At 29.5% G+C, this 17,730-nt stretch overlaps 1 protein-coding gene across 1 annotated transcript; it reads right to left on the bottom strand.

Annotated features, from left to right (window-relative positions):
- Window positions 1-387: 387 nt before the first annotated feature.
- Window positions 388-2,620, bottom strand: LOC148771339 (SNF1-related protein kinase regulatory subunit beta-3-like). The gene is made up of 4 exons (XM_088817228.1): window positions 2,595-2,620; window positions 2,244-2,380; window positions 924-976; window positions 388-840 (listed from the first exon to the last, which is right to left on the bottom strand). Exons 3-4 carry the CDS (start codon window positions 948-950, stop codon window positions 526-528), a joined length of 342 nt encoding a protein of 113 aa, XP_088673354.1. The 5' UTR covers window positions 951-976; window positions 2,244-2,380; window positions 2,595-2,620; the 3' UTR covers window positions 388-525.
- Window positions 2,621-17,730: the final 15,110 nt, after the last annotated feature.

Raw genomic sequence — 17,730 nt, 5'->3', positions numbered from 1 at the left:
TCGTCCTCCCCTGCGGGTCTATGTAATTACATAAAGACCTTCATATTTTAAAAATATTACAGAAACATCCTAAAGTTTAATTTAAACTAAAAACTGAATTTAACTTCTAATTAAGTTGAATAAAAATAGACAGAATTCGAAAATGTCATTCCGATTTCCATCCTAACGGAATAATAACCACCTCAAAGATGTCAATTTGCAAACTAGAAACAAACGTTAAAAATAAATTACAATTTATAATATACCCCTAAAATTAAAAGAAATAAATCCACATAAACTTAACTTAGCAAACATTCAAACCTAGTTTATTCCATCCTTCGACACTCGAACTTCATATATATATATATATATATATATATATATATATATATATATATATATATATATATATATATATGTATATATATAGAACACATATAATTTTCACCATAACATCCTAAGGAAACCATAATACTGATTACTACCACAAAGAACAAGATTAAGGTTTTGTAATCATGAAAATCACCTTCTTAATCTTCTTCTTCTTCACCTTCTTGGAACTGGTTTGTAAAGCACAACGGTGACGAATTTCGAACGGAACCTATGAGTGACACCAACTGCAACCACGGATCGAGGAGGATCACTGTTCTCTATGTACAGATGGTTCAGATTAACATTTTGCGGTGACGGGAGGTGGGTCCCACAAGGGTCGTTGTTAATCGGATGGTTTAAAAGGGTTTGGTACAGGTGGGGTGGCAGTGCAGGCGGTTCTTTCCCTTCGTCTTCGTTTCCAGGGTACACATTGTTGTAACTTGATTCGGGCGATTTGGGTTCGTCGAATCCAGCCACACTCACTCGATCCTGCAGAAAAAAAAAACTCGGTGATTAGATTGGTAAGGGCCCCACACGGTTGACTTGATTGAACGGTCAAAGCTTCTACTTACATGGTCTTCACCGTAATGGTGGTTCATTGTAGATTTTAGCCGAACAAAAAAGCCTGAAAGTAATACAAAAACAATCGAGTATGATAAGTAGAAAAATAGGCATTGCATACGTTACTAAAGAAGTCGACTAGTTTTTTCATGTATTTGTTTTAGCAACATTATCACTCTGGTCACGTTAAATAACCTAAAAAACGAGAGCACATATGCCCACAAACCGACATTACGAACATACTGTACAATGAAAATACAATAGCCATTTGAAATTAAAAAAAATCGATTTCTTCATAAAAGTTCGTTTTAACAATTCCCGTAAGAGCCTAAGATAGCAAGGATACAACGAGTGTAGGTGTTTGAATATTTAATCGAGCAATAAATGTAAGGATAGTTGCATTTCTATTACTTATGTTGGGAGTTTTCAGTGTCTCTGTTACGAACAGATTGAATAAAAAATTACTCCGTTGAGAACACACCACAGGAAATTGCCTTAAAAGAATTACGAATGACGCACACATCTAGTTTAGCAGTGGCGGAGCCATAATAAGAATAGGGCAACAGGGGGCCATGGCCCCCACTGCTTCTAAAAAATCAAGTTCTTTATATAGATATTTGTTACTTTTCGAATGGTAAAGTTAATTGCCGCCCCCTTAAAGATGTCTATTTCGCCACCTTATATGAAAATCATGGCTTCGCTACTGCAATTTTAAACGAATTGAATGCATTCTCACCAACTATGGCCCACAATGACATAAAAAGAATGCAGTAACCACAATATGGTTGCCGTGAACCGCTAGCTAACTACACTCACGACAGAATTCAATGTAGTCCTCGAGAATCTAAATTTATTTTATATTTAATTTGAGGGCCACTCGATTATGCCAGGTGTCATACTCGAAGCTACCATCCATGCACCGAACCAAGTGTCCACAAATTCGGAATACACGTAGCTAACATAGACAAGCGGTGAATGCCACTTACATTACTCAAAAACATCTCCGTGATCAAATGGTTTTGAATATTAGAAATCTCGACAGAGAAGACGGAACTAAATCTTGCTAAAAACGAACATTAATAGATTAGGGCACAAAAAATTATACCAATGCTTATATAGCAACGAAATCGAACAACAAGATACTTCGTAATTGCACATTACCCCCACCAAAAATCACACACAAACACAGATAACATAATTTCAACTTAACCATTCAGATAAGCACATGCAAGCTGCTAATTTCCCTAATTAAATTTACATAAAAACCAATTATTGGATGAAAATAAAAATTAAAAAAAAAAAAAAAAAAAAAAGAAAGAAGCAAAACAAACCTGATTGAAGCAGGCTCAGCGGCTTCAATTATCAATCAACAAATTCCTGGGGCAATTCTACCCTTTCACGGCTTAATGCAGAAATTGGAAAAAGATCAAATATTTGAATAAAAATTCTTGAGACCAGAGCATACAACCTGCATAAAGTTGCATGCAATGCAATTGAAAGAAAAATCAATAAATTTGAAGATAGATATTCAAAATGCATACTCTTAAAAGAGAAGAAAACGAAAAATCAGAACCCAATTTAGTCAGAAACGTCGTTTTAAAATTTACAGACCAACGAAGAAGAAGCGAGAGACAAAGCCCATTACGAATTCTGAGAAAAAAGAAATTGAGGAGAGCTCTCACCTGAAGAATTTTCCGGAGCCGATGTTTCATGAAAAAAAAAATTGTAGAGAGAGAGAGAATGAAGGTTGAAGAAACAAAAAGAAAAAACTCACTGTTTATATATATATATATATATATATATATATATATATATATATATATATATATATATATATATATATATATATATATATTTGGAGGAGGAGGAAGAAAAATTGGTTACCTAGTGGCTAGTGGGATCCGCCTATAGATTCTTAAGGAATATGTTTGTTTGTGTGTGTGTGTGTGTGTGTGTGTGTGTGTGTGTCAGTGGTTTTTGTTTGAGAAGATGAATGAATTTAGGGGAGAAATAGAAATAGAAATTGCAATTTTATTTTGTCAAGAAATAATTGGGCTTTTTAATTACGAAATTGGTTCATCATTTGGGCCGATTGAGCCCACTACCAAACTTCAAAATAGTTTGCAACTTTTAAATATTTAATATTTCAATATCAGAATATTTCGATTTATTTATTTATTTATTCTTTTTAATTTCTTTTTTGGATCTTTAAATGATATATGTGAGATTCCAACTATTGGTTTGATTTTAAATTTATGTTATGAATTTTATAATAAGTTAGTAAAAGAATGGAATTTTCGATTTCATTCGATTTCGATCCAATATCAAATAATTAATAGTTCTTCTTAGATAAAAAATAAAATAAACTTAATAGTTCTGAAAATGAACCTTATGTAACACATGCTCCTAGGAGAAAAAAGGTGTTGATGATCATGATTGAAGGAGATGATTCGACGATTATCGAATCACTCCGGCAAGGCGAGCCATCAACCTCATCATTTGGGGCATTGATTGATGGATGAATGTTTTCTTATTATCCTTTCTTTTATTTATTGTTCATTTTCTTTCCGTCAAGCGCTCAGGTATTAAGTTAAGAGCATTGGAACTATTGGGTTGTAAGGGGTCTTCTCTTCCTTATAGTTTGCTTCTCAGTGAGTTAATATAATGTTATTTTCCATAAAAAAAAAAAAAAAAAAAAAAAAAAGAGCCGAGATTAAGAAACATAATTTTAGCCTATAGGGTCAGGTATCGGAAAATTTTGGATTTGAATCGGATCGGTTCAAATTTAAAAAAAGAAGGGAAAATATTCCCTAAATATATATTTATGCATATATCAATATGCATAGTTATATGGGGAAATATGCAATACCCCCTCCAATGAAAATTATTTTGAACTAAACTCAATTGATCTTTAGAGACTTTTGCCTACACCTAAGTTTCATTCTTAATTAGTGAGACCCCCTGACCAGATATGATAAGACTAAATTGTCCTTCTGTGGTTAGGTTTTTAACGTGATACAATTTTATTTCTCTCTTCCACTCCCCTTCTCTCTCGTTCCCAATTTCACGTCGTCTTTTTTTTTTCTTCTTCTTCTTTCTGCAAATTTGTATACTCGCCGGCGCACTCCTTCATCTTTTTCACCACCGCCATAATCCGCTCACCATAGCCACCGTTGTTCGTGCACTCGTCACCGCCGGAGCCAATAATACATTTCAACCGCCGGTCGCCCGAATCTAATGCAGGAGGCCCTCTTCTGTACAAGTGGTGGCGGCGGTGCCTCCCCCACCTCGTCGTCGCCCTTCGTCGGATACGTTACCTGGAGATTTCCCTTTTTCGTTCTCTCTCGATTTCTCAAATTTTTTTTCCAGATTTGTTCACCACCGCCACCGTAGCCACGTCCCCACTCTCTTTTTCATTCACCGTCGTTGTTGCGCCTCCCCCTCCCTCCCTTTCGTTATTTCGATTTTTTTCTTTTTCTTTTCTCTCCAGATCTGAAACAGCAGCATCAACGTGACTACATTGGTTTGAATATGACTATTGTTGATTAGTGATTTATTATTTTTTCGTGTTCGTTGCCTCTCTCGATTTCTGTCTCTTTACACCACCATCGTCTCCACATAGATTTTTACACCACCATTACCGTCGCCGCTCGTTGTCGTTCGTTTCCACGTAAGGCTCTTTCTCTCTTTTTCGTTATGTTTCTCGATTTCTCAATAAAAAAAATTTCATATTTGTCCACCACCACCGTCGCCGCCTCTCTCACTCTCTTTCCTTCACTACCGCCACCACCGCCGTTGTCGTCGACTCCCCATGCCTCTCTTTCGTTATTTTTCTATCTTTATTTATGTATTTTTCCATTTTTTTCATTCAGATTTGAACAGCAACAGTAACATGACTATAGTCATATTCGAATATGACTACAGTCATATTTATGTATTTTTCGAATATGATTGTAGGTATATTGGAATACGACTAGTATTGAATATGATTGTAGTCATATTCAAATATGTTCTATCTTCTCGTTTTCAAGTTGACTTCTAATAACTAGATTCAAAATTGTTATTTTTTATGTGGATTTTGATTGGATTGTTTTCGTAAACAATAGGGAGTCTTCGTTGTTTTATATAATTTGGTAAAAATGACTATACCGCACTATATAATCGGATTTTTTAAGTTGAAAATGTAAAAACTTGTAATATAATGAAAGAATATGTCTACATAGTCACATATAGTGATATTCAACTATAGTCATATTCGGCGTTGTAAACATGTCGAGAAAAAAAAATCAATTTTTTATTTAAAAAAAAATTAAAAAAACTATTTTTATTAAAAAAAATTAAAAAATAAAAAATAAATAAAAAATGGATAAATAATCTAAAAATAATAAAAAATAAAAAAACAAAAAAAAATCATATTTTTTTGATTTGGTAGCATTTTTTTAGAAATTTAGAAGCAGATTTTTATGAATTCGATTATTGTTATGGAAATAGAAAAAAATGAATAATTGAGACTAATTATGCTAATTGATATAAGGGTAGAATTGGGAATACAATTTCTAAGAGGTTATCACAAAGAAAGATTTAAGGGGTGAATATATCACCATTTATTATATATATAAGGGGTTTATTGCTAATGAACCCTACTTATATATACCACTAATTCTTTTTTTTCTCTACAACCACTAATTAGTTAATTAATTATTTATTCCACACCAACATTAGGTATGAGAACAAATTAAAAGTGAGGCCAACACAAGAAGAAGAGATCAAATAAAATGACAAAATAGGGGCACCAAATTTTATTCTTTCAACTCTATCATCATATAGCACGTGTTCGTGACATATTTGGCTATATATAAATTCAATAATCATTCTCACATCTAGATTTCAATTTTTATTTTTCATTCTTATTATTTATTTATTTATTTATTTATTTTTATTTTTTAAAGATGTCTATTCCTCCGGCAAGGCCTCGTGCACTCCCATGTGAAGTCTTTTATGGACCATCAAACTAACATCTTATTCCGCCGCCCAAGCCCGGCCCACCTCCGCCGCTGTGTACATCTCTAATTTAAAATTAAATTTTCATTTGCAATAAACTTTTAAACTTCAATTCCAATTATTTTCTTATTCTTTAATATAATTTCACAATTACTTATTTATTTCATCTTATTTTTACAAAAGCAACATAAATATACTAAAATTGACTGGAGTGTATAAAATCGTAATAAATCGCAAAAGCAATGCGATCATGCAATATTTTTCTTTTTCTTTTTTCTTAAAGTTTAAATCGAAAAGCTGAAAACTCAAAATGAATTGATGAATTGAATTGTATAAGGCAAATTTTGACAATAAAGAATGCAAATATTTCAATTTTTTTTTAATATATAGAAACTGAAAAAATGTGGAGTACACTATCTTATTATAATATATAACTAGTACTTCACCCGTGCGTTGCACGGGAAATTCATTATAAAAATAAATATTTAATTTTAAAAAGTTCTCGGAATAGTAAGATCAATGTGCAATACAAAGTTTAAAAAAATTTATTTCATGTAAATAACAAATTCAGCCAAAAAAAGTGAAAAAAAAAAGCTAAATATCGAAGGTTTAATTTCCGTATACAAATGGCGAGTACATCGTTACCATTACCGTTACCATTACTATTACCATTACCAATACCATTACCAATACCAACACCAATACCAACACCGTTACCATTACCATTACCATTATCATTGCTATTATCATTACGATACCAATATTGATATAGATACCGATACAAATACCGATATTCATACCAATATACCAATCATTACCATTACAACTACCGTCACCATTATCATTATCATTACCTACCATTGCTAATACTAATACTAATATAGTAATACTAATACTAATCTGATAATAATACTATTACTATTAGTACTCCTAATGCTAATCTTAATCATAACGTTAACGCTAATCCTAACCATAATCCTAATCCTAGTACTACACCCAATCATTATTCTAATCAAAATTATAATCATAATCCTAATACTAATATTAATGTTAATCTTAATTCTAATACTACTTCTAATTATAATCCTAATCCTAATAATAATACGAATCATAATTCTAATCCTTAAAGAAATGCAAATATGCTATTGCTAACACTAATTTTAATATTATTCTTAATATACTAATGCTAATGGTAATATTAATCCTAATTCTAATCATAATTCTAATTATAATGCTAGTAATATTAATAATCAAAATGCTAATATATTGCAATACTAATATTCATACTTATATGCTAATAATAATGCTAATGCTCATCATAATACTAAACTAATACTTATATGCTAATGCTAATGCTAATCATAATATACTAATGCTAATGATAATCGTAATTCTAGTTCTACTGCCTATTTCTAGTACTAATATTAGTCCTAAACTAATGCTACTAATCCTAGTCCTAATGCTAGTGCTAATATTAATCATAATCCTAATCTTACGTATAATCATAATGTTAATTCAAATGCTAATACTAATACTAATTCTAATTATAATTCTAATGTCAGTGCTAATTCTAATAATAATAATAATCATATTCCTAATCATAATCATAATAATAATCATAATTGTAATCCAATCCAAATCCTAGTAGAAATAATCATAATACTTACTAATACAAATACTAATACTAATGTTAATACTTACTAATACAAATACTTATACTAATGTTAATACTCATGGCCGTTCCTGAGAATTCAGGGGCCCTAGGCGAGATTTAAAAAACAACTTAAAACCGGTGGCCCTATTTGACAAATCAATTTTATTAAAAGGTGTTCAAAATTAAATATACTAAAAACATATAAATAATATTTTCTAAAAATGATGAAATAAAGATTACGGGGGTTCAAGGGCAGTGCCCCCGAAACATTTTTTGAAATGTATGAACATAAAATAACTTCAAATATGGAAAAAAAAAAAAAAATCAAAATTAACAGGATGATTTGCTGGTTCACTTCCTCCCGTGACGTATAATCTTTATAGAAAATAAACTTCATAAATATTTATAAAACTTAAATAGACTAATGAATAATGATTCTTATTTTAGGTATAATAATAAATAATTAAGACATTATAAATTTAATATTTAGGGGCCCCAAGGTTAAGAAAATTGAAAAAATATCTATTGATCATTTATATTAAATTTATTTTAGAATTGATGTTCCAAAATATTATATATAATAAAGTTTAAAAAAATAAGTATTCATATATAAAGTGTATGTAACATAATTTGGGGGACCTAAATTTTCTTAAAAATCCGGGAGCCCTAGGCGACCGCCAACTTCGCCTCCCCCAAAACCGGCCTTGTTAATACTAATACTAATACTAATACTAATATTTATACTATAGTCATATTAAAACTAATACTAATATACTAATCCTAATATGTTAATGCTAATCCTAATATATTAATGTGAATTCTAATGTTATTATTAATATTAATGCTACTCCTAATTATAATACTAATGTTAATACCAATTTTAATGCTAATGCTAATACGAAACTAATCTTAATCCTAAGACTAAACATAATCTTAATATTAATACTAATTATAATCCTTATCATAATCATAATCCTAATACTAATTCTAAAATGGTAATGCTAATACTAATGGTAATTCTAATGTTGATGATAATATTGATGTTGATGCTAATGCTAATGCTAATGTTAATACTAATGGTAATGCTAATGATAATCTTAATACTCATCTGAATACAAATATTAATATTAATCGTAACATTAAATAAAATTAGACATATTTATTCCATAATTAATTAATATTTCCTTTTAATAGTGCACAAAAAATAATTAGGAGTACAAAAAATCCGTTTACTCCAATTAAAACATATCTCTATGAAGTAATATATGGAAAAAGAATTGATGACATGTTTACTTTATAATTTATTTTCATTATAAATTGCCGTTTATCCTTTTTTTTTTTTACATCTAGTAGTTAGTAATATTAACGAAATAGATATTTTATAAATAATTTATCAATATTTAAATGGGTTTAGGTTAGTTAAAATAACTAAAATCGTTGAACACATCTAATCCACTAAACAATTACTTATTGTAAATTTTCGTTTATCCATTTTTTAAATTATTTGTCCAGTGATAATAACAAAATAGATATTTTAAATGTAATTTATATATTTGTGGTTTTATGTTATTCAGAGAAATTAATATCGTTCAATGAACATAATTCACCGAACAATAACTTAAAATTTTAAAATAATTATTTCACTATGAAATAAGTAAACAATTATTACTTTTCCAGTATGAAATGTCATTTAATCATTTTTAAAAATATTTTATCTAGTTGTGGTAACAACATGGGTATTTCGAAAATTATTTACGAAGATTTGAATGGGTTTATTTTAGATGAGGCAACTAAAATAGTTAAAAACACAAAATTCGTCGAACTATAACTTACAATAAAAAATATTATTTTCCCATTATAAAATATCGTTTACCATTTTCTTAAATGTTGTTTCTAGTAATGCGAACAGTATAAATATTTTAAAAATTAGTTATCCCTATTTAAATAAGTTTTAGATTTTGTCAAGACAATGAAAATAGTACAACACACATATATAATTCACCAAACAATAATTAAAAATATTACCCAGTTTTTACTTTTCTATCTAATTGCAATAAGAAAAATGATATTCTAAAACTACTTATCCCAATTTAAGTGAAATTAGGTTTATCAAAACAATTAAAATAGTACTACACATAGTTCACTAAACACAATTAAAAAGTAAAATTATTTGTTCACCCAATTTTTAAATATTGTATTATTGTTTATGGTTTAGCGAAAAAAAGTTTTTAAAAAAAAAAAAACATGTCGCAACTTGTATATTAGGATAATTCATTAGATAATCGAAATTATATTGCAAGAATACCTATTAGGATGTCAAAGAAAAATATATGAGATAAAGGTATTTGAGGATAAATTGTATGTGTATAAATAAAAAAGGAACAATTCAGTTAAAATTGAAAATGCGTAATTAATGGGATTGTCATTGAATGAATGAAACATAGAGTGTAGAATTTATATTTTTATAAACAAACTTATATGTTAAATATTGACCACATTTAATTAGTGGTTTTCTAGTAAGTAAATCCAAATTAAGTCTTAATTAGACTTAAATTTTTACTCAAAAAAAAAAAGTTAGACTTAAATTTGAATGATTCAATTGAAATAAATAAATAAACAACGTAGTTATTTGTTTTATATGTATTTATCCGTTTAGAAAACTCGAAATAAAATATTAAAGATTAACCTAAGGTGAATGGTGGTTGTATCCAAATTAAGCAATAGTGAAACTATTTTGAATATTTCGATTGGAACAAATTAATAAATAAATAATTTATTTATTATTTGTTATGAATAAATAGTTAATTATAAATATGTAGTAGGTATGTAATTGATTGTCACATTCAGAGGTGAAAGTCGGATCGAATGCATTAGAATTATCCTTTTCGAGAAATTTCCATTTCTGAATGTATGAAAATCAATTGCAATTTTAGTTTCAATTTTTAATATGTAGCTTGTTTCAACGAATATTGATGAAAATCAATTAGTAAAATATATATATAAAAGGAGGTTTTATATGTGTGCAGGGTGTGCAAAATAGGTAAGACAATTAATCAAATAAATTATTAATATCATTGTTTTTGAATTTTAATATCTAATTTCATGAAAATATTGAAAAACACGTAAAATATTTTTTTTAAACAAATCATTGTGAAATCCATTGATATAAACAGTAACCGGGGAAAGAAATCACCAAAAAAATAAATCTGGTTTAAAATACGGTATATTAGTCTACTTATTGCTACTATTTAAAATATACATGAATACCATAAAATCGTGAAATATTAAGAAAATGAAAAAAAAAAATAAAAAAAACATAAAGAATGGATTTCCACTTTTATATAAATATATAAATATGATTCAAAGTCGTTAAACATTTGAACAAACTTTTGAATAGAATTATTAAAAAATAGAAATAAAAATGAATAGTGAATCGAATTTTATATTAAAAATAATGCGAAACAATAATAAAATGCTACAAAATTATTGAAATAAAATTATATGAAAAAAATAGCATTAACATTGGGAATTGTTTAAAATATAAAAATAAAACCAAAACTAACAGAACATAATATACAAAAAGAATAATTCAAACTTATTAAAAAAATGTATAAATATTTGAATGGATATATTAAAAAAAGTGAAAATAAAATAGAATGGTAATTTAAAATATCTTTTAAAAGCAATAGAAATAAATAAGTAAATAAAAATGATAAAGAATCATTGAAATAAAATTGTATTAAAATTATAATAATAAAAACGGAAAAAACAACATTAACAAAATATCATCAGCCAACTTTTTTCTTCTTTCATTTCTTGCTTCTAGCGTCGGAGTGAGGTGAAGATGAAGATAAAATCGAGTGGACAATTTTGCTTTGGTGTTGGATGAGAAATGTGGTTTTATACTTGTATTGAGTATCATAATTAAGTTAAATATGTATAAATAAGGAAATAACCATTTATTATATAATTAACATAAATGCTGATATTCAAATTTGTAAGAAAAAATAAAAGATATGATTGGCCAAATCAAAGGAAATTCGAAATTTCCTTATTAAATATCAATATAATATTTATTTTATAATTAACATAAATGTAATAAAGAAATCATTTTTTTGAAATAAGTTAAATAATAAATAAGACAAAATGAAATAAAGACTAATTAAGGAAAGAAGTCCACAAATAAAAAAAATGAAAAGATTTGAGATCAAAATTGAAGATGCCAAAACTTCAATTGTGTATTCTCCCTTTATATATTATATAGATTATATATATGTTTTATTTATAGGGTAATTTACAACCGCTCCCTAATGTATGGTCAAATTATGAAAAACCCCCTACTATTTGGGTAATTACAACCATCCACTCAACTATAATTTTTTTTACACGTCCATCCTTGCGGTTTCAAATTCAGTGGAATCTTCTAGATTATATGTAATATTATCACTTTTGTACCCGTTTTATCCCAATCGAGCTCCACATTTTGAAGCAAGGTGATCATAAGTTGTGTTTTTTGGCTTGTATATATCAAACTGTGGTGCATCAGAAACTGCATTTTTACACAAAAAGAGTACAAATTAGATCATAGTCCACGCAATCTAGATGATTATGTTGAATTTAACACCATAAGGGTGGAGGTGTAAGAAGATTCATAGTTGAGGGGTAGATGTAATTATTCAAACATGAGGGAGTTTTTCGTAATTTGAACATACCTAAGGGGTGATTGTAAATTTACCCTTATTTATTTATTTATTTCATTTTAGTTTAATTTTTTTTTAATATCTTATATATATTCCTCTGCTTTGTGTGATGAGCCCCCCCTACGGCCCTGCCCTCCACCAAAAAATTAAACTTTAAAGGCAAAGAAATCCCAACAAATGTATTTTTTTAATAATTGATTGAAAAGAAAAGTAAAATAATTCTGAACAGCCACATCAGATTGTACGGAAAATGGGTCATCTTTTCAGGTGAAAGCTTTGTTCCGCTCCTTCCGGAGAATCTTAACCCAAGAAAATTATTAAATAATAACATTTTCTTTCCACATAAATACTTATTAGTTGTGAGGGCAAAATTGGTAATAAAAAGTTCTGGCATCAAAAAAAAATTCTACCTCATATGGTTTCCGTATAATAATCCGCTTACGTAACTTAGAGAGTTTAGACTGAAAATAGACAGTCTAAAAAATGAACAGCTTAGATCTAAAAATCGGATTGAAAATATACATCTTAGACTCAGAACGAGGAATGAGACAGGCGAGAATAACTTTTTCAAATGATACGGTTAATGAAATTAGGTAGTCGGCAATAAAGGACTGGTAGGGAGAGGCCGGAGAGTGGAAAGACACCATTTTTCTTCAGCTGTATGTAATTTTGAGGATGGGTGAGAAGGAGGAAAATAAGGTGTTTTCGGTCTAAAATGTTTATTTTTAGTTTAAGGTCTAACTAAGCAGCTGAAAGAATTTTCGACAAAATTAAAAGACACGTCTTTCCTAATATGAAAAAAAAAAATTCTTTTAAGGGTGTTGAGCAAATTGTCCCATGCTGAAATCGAAACTCAAAATCCTAAAAATCGAAACATCTTTCAGTCCTAGATCTGAAGTGAACTTATTCCTAAGGTAAGAATAATTAGTTTATCTTTATGTCCACGTGTACCAAATATTACACAAGATTAATCATATGCGGTGAACTCAAATAAAAAAATCATTACAAGGGGTTTCAAATCTTTGTGTGCTCTTGCTCCACCAACTAGGACATCCCTTGCAAATAGTAATTTTGCTCTTATTTAGCATGTTTTTTTTTATGACACAGACAAAAAAAACTTGACGATTTTTTCTTGTATGGACACCCAAAGATTTAAAATTTGTCATCTAACTTAATCTCGATTATTTATCATGCGATCAACGATGAGTTTACAAATCAAGTTAGATGAACATTTATAACTTTTAAGTGTACATATAAATAAATTTCAACGAGTTTGTTAATCACATTAGTCATTACAAATCTACATATAAAATTTATAATTCAAGAAGGAAAAAAAATGGGTGTAAAATTAAAATAGGAAAACTTAATGGACAAAGTTTCTGTTGGAACCACGGCTGCAATTTGACGATTGATCACGAAACTTGTGGATGAGGCTTGGACTCCATTTGTTCTCTAATTTTATAGGTAACAAGTTGCTGCAATAAAAACCACGATAATATGGAGATAGGCAAGGTGAGGCGCGGACTAGGTCGCTCTCTTAAGACGAATTTCACGACCCCTTCTCTAATGAGGTGCAAAAAGGTTCCGATCGTGTCGCCTATGGGATACAACAGCCCAGCCTATCTCTCCGCTGTAACTTCACCGAAATTGCACGTTCGAGTGAAGTAGAAGCTTACACCCGACACACAACAAAAGCTCAAAGTATAAGTATATAGTATAGAAGAAAAATGTTTCTTTTTCTCTTCCCTCTTGTACCTTTACAAAGCTACAAAGCCACCTTTATATAGTATAAAATATGACCACCATAAAACCTATATTTAATATAGAATTAAAGGAAAAATATTGAGGTTTTATGAGACAAAATAAAGTCTTTGGTGGTTTCAAAATATTGCTCTAAATGACCTCATAAATTGGTCAAAGAAAATATTCAATAAAATATTATTTTTATTAAAAAACCCAACAATCCCCCACTATTTTAATAAAAATAAGAATAATAATAATATTTGAGCTTTTGCGGAATATTATGCATAATGAAAGTGGACAATGCCTTCAAACCTTCACTTAGTACAATATGTTTCCCGTACTAGAATCAAAGTGGACTTAGCCTTCAAACAGTGACCCTTGGGGCACGTAGAATCATATTGCACACATAATACTCAAAGTGTCCCGATCGAAGATTCTAAAGCCAGCACGTTAACGGCCATGTGCTTTACCCCATTTCTCGTGAGAGCTCTAGAGAACAGCCTATAGGTCTCATAGGAAGCGGCCCCACTTCCACACTCACAAGGTGAATTCTATCAAGGATGTTTACGTAACTCCAACACCCCACCCATTCGGGCTATAGAAATCATTAAGAGATCAAAGTCTCAACCTCACAATTCGTTACGAGCTTTATTAGTGCACACGCACCATAGGGATGGATAATAAAAGTGTGCACTTTTTGTCTCAATCAAGTTGCTTTCAGATCGTTGGTCTCCAACCTAGTTCTTGGGATCTCCAGTCCCTAGGTGGTTGTATCCTCATCAACAACTTTTCGAATAATTTTAGGCTTTAATCCAATCCCCCTCAATGCATTTCATATGATTTCTGAAATAATGTGAAATATAATTTCACAAATTCAATAGCGCTTATTTGACATTTAGTCTCATGAACTCAATGGTTTATTAACCATTTCGCATATAATTTCACGTATAATTTCACTTCAATTTTCACATAGATTCACAGTACTGTTTTTTCTTTTAATGGTTCCGGATCCCATTAAAAGATTTTCGCATTTGCCAACTGCAGTTTTTCAATCACATGTATGATCTATCAATGCACAAATCATTGATTTTTCACAATCTCATTAATCAAAGCACAAAGCATTTGATTTATCACACATTAGAATTTTATATATCACATTCGGTATCAACCGGCCTCTTCACAGGCTAATGTCAAAATAATCAATCCAAATTGATATGAATTTTCAATTTTAAATTATCGGCATATACCTCATTCACACAAGGTGAAAAATTGGAATATAATTCCTCTCTTTTAGATTTTCAAAATTCAACAATATTGAAAACTTTGAAAAAAATGTTTCACTTCACAAATCACAAATATATTTGCTAATAAATTTTCAGCAAATTTAATAATCACAATTAGGCCTTTGTAAATCACATCAATGTCACATATATGCAAATTTAGGCCTATTATAGTTACTTGTATAATCAAGATTTCAAATAAAGCATAATTTATCACATTATCAGTATACAAATTTGCAATCATAAAGTGAACAATTTAAACAAATATCACGTTAAAATCAATTATAACATGCTCATATAGGTAGACACTAAAACCCCCACTATTTCTCAATATTTAAACAATACATAAAATATTTAATCATATGATCATGCTCTCTAAGACCCCCACCATTTCACATCAAATGTTTCAACACACGCATGCTGAATTAGATTCAAGATATAATATATCATGCTCATTTTCACAACTAGAAAAACTATAACACCCCCACTAATTCTCCATTTAAATAAATTATTTATTTTTTATAAACAATTGCTCTAATAATTCACCATAATTGATAATCATTGATCAACACCATTACCTCATGTAAATATATTGCCGTTCATAGATAATACGTAAGCCATGCAGTGAACACACAAAAGTAATATAATAGAGCATTCAAAACTCTTCATGTATCACATAAACATTTAAGTAACTTAATCAGATAACCAACGAAAACTAAAAAGGACCATTCTTCTTTATCACTCATAAAACAATGATACATGTAATATCAAAATGACATTTTGACATGCGTTTTATTTAAAAAAATTATTTCTAAAAGAAACGGTAAGAAAATCAAAAAACATCAGGAGGTCATAATATGCAGTTAATTACACGTTAATCAACACATTACTAATCATTTATTCGTGTATTAATTACTCAAAAGACAAACGGCACAAAGTATTTTTTTTTTTTTTTTTTTTTTTTTTTTTTTGAAAATGAAGGTTGAACAAGTAGTACTAATTTCACAAATCAGTAGATTATTTTTGAAAAAAAAACGACAATTTAATCATATCCCCCAAATTTGGTCAAACTATTTTTTTATGATAAGTTAATGCATACTCATTATACTTCTTAAAACAAATTATGAAACGGTCAGAAACATGTAGGAATTAAAATATGCAGAAGTGTTCCAGCATAAGAAATTATATAACCACCAAATAATTCACGCAAATGGTTGTACTTCAAACCTTTGCATATTCTACTTTTAATATGACACACGAATCATCAACACATTTGTGAATTTTTCATTCTACAAAGTCTAATTTAGAATCTCGACATCGCAAATCGATCTTATTTAATCACACAACTATTTTTATCATGCAATTATTCTTCACACAACTATCACAAACTTATTATTGTATTGCAAGATATCATAATTAATTTGGAAATGAAGAACGTACCAGATTTGATGAATTTCTATTACGAATTCTTTCGATACCTCAAAAACGCGCACAATTTGGCAGCTCCGGCAGTGTTCAGTATTTTGAGCATACCTCCCTCGTTTGAGATCCGATTCAAGCGATTTAATATGTTTTGAACAGCCAACACAAAGTACTCTAACTTTCGTGTTTTATACTTTCCCAAATTCGGACATTATCAGGTCCCAAACTGGCCTCAAAGTATAAATTCGTGAAGTTTACGAAAATTCACCTACACCAAAAATAAGATCGTTAATTTTTCGTCAAATCAAAATAACATTAAAATATAATTTATCATCTCCCTTGTTATCATCAAGAGCCTATTTTGGATCATCGTCAAAGCTCATCTTCATGGGATGAAATTTCGTCTTAAATTGTTGGAACCACGGCTGCAATTTGACGATTGATCACGAAACTTGTGGATGAGGCTTGGACTCCATTTGTTCTCTAATTTTATAGGTAACAAGTTGCTGCAATAAAAACCACGATAATATGGAGATAGGCAAGGTGAGGCGCGGACTAGGTCGCTCTCCTAAGACGAATTTCACGACCCCTTCTCTAATGAGGTGCAAAAAGGTTCCGATCGTGTCGCCTATGGGATACAACAGCCCAGCCTATCTCTCCGCTGTAACTTCACCGAAATTGCACGTTCGAGTGAAGTAGAAGCTTACACCCGACACACAACAAAAGCTCAAAGTATAAGTATATAGTATAGAAGAAAAATGTTTCTTTTTCTCTTCCCTCTTGTACCTTTACAAAGCTACAAAGCCACCTTTATATAGTATAAAATATGACCACCATAAAACCTATATTTAATATAGAATTAAAGGAAAAATATTGAGGTTTTATGATACAAAATAAAGTCTTTGGTGGTTTCAAAATATTGCTCTAAATGACCTCATAAATTGGTCAAAGAAAATATTCAATAAAATATTATTTTTATTAAAAAACCCAACAGTTTCTAAGTTGGTCAACATAGAGA

Source organism: Erythranthe guttata, chromosome 4 (assembly GCF_056151865.1).
Source record: "Erythranthe guttata isolate IM_541 chromosome 4, IM_541, whole genome shotgun sequence".
NCBI lineage: Eukaryota > Viridiplantae > Streptophyta > Magnoliopsida > Lamiales > Phrymaceae > Erythranthe > Erythranthe guttata.
The sequence above is the reverse complement of the archived record's forward strand: the minus strand, read 5'-3'. Positions and strand labels throughout refer to the sequence as shown.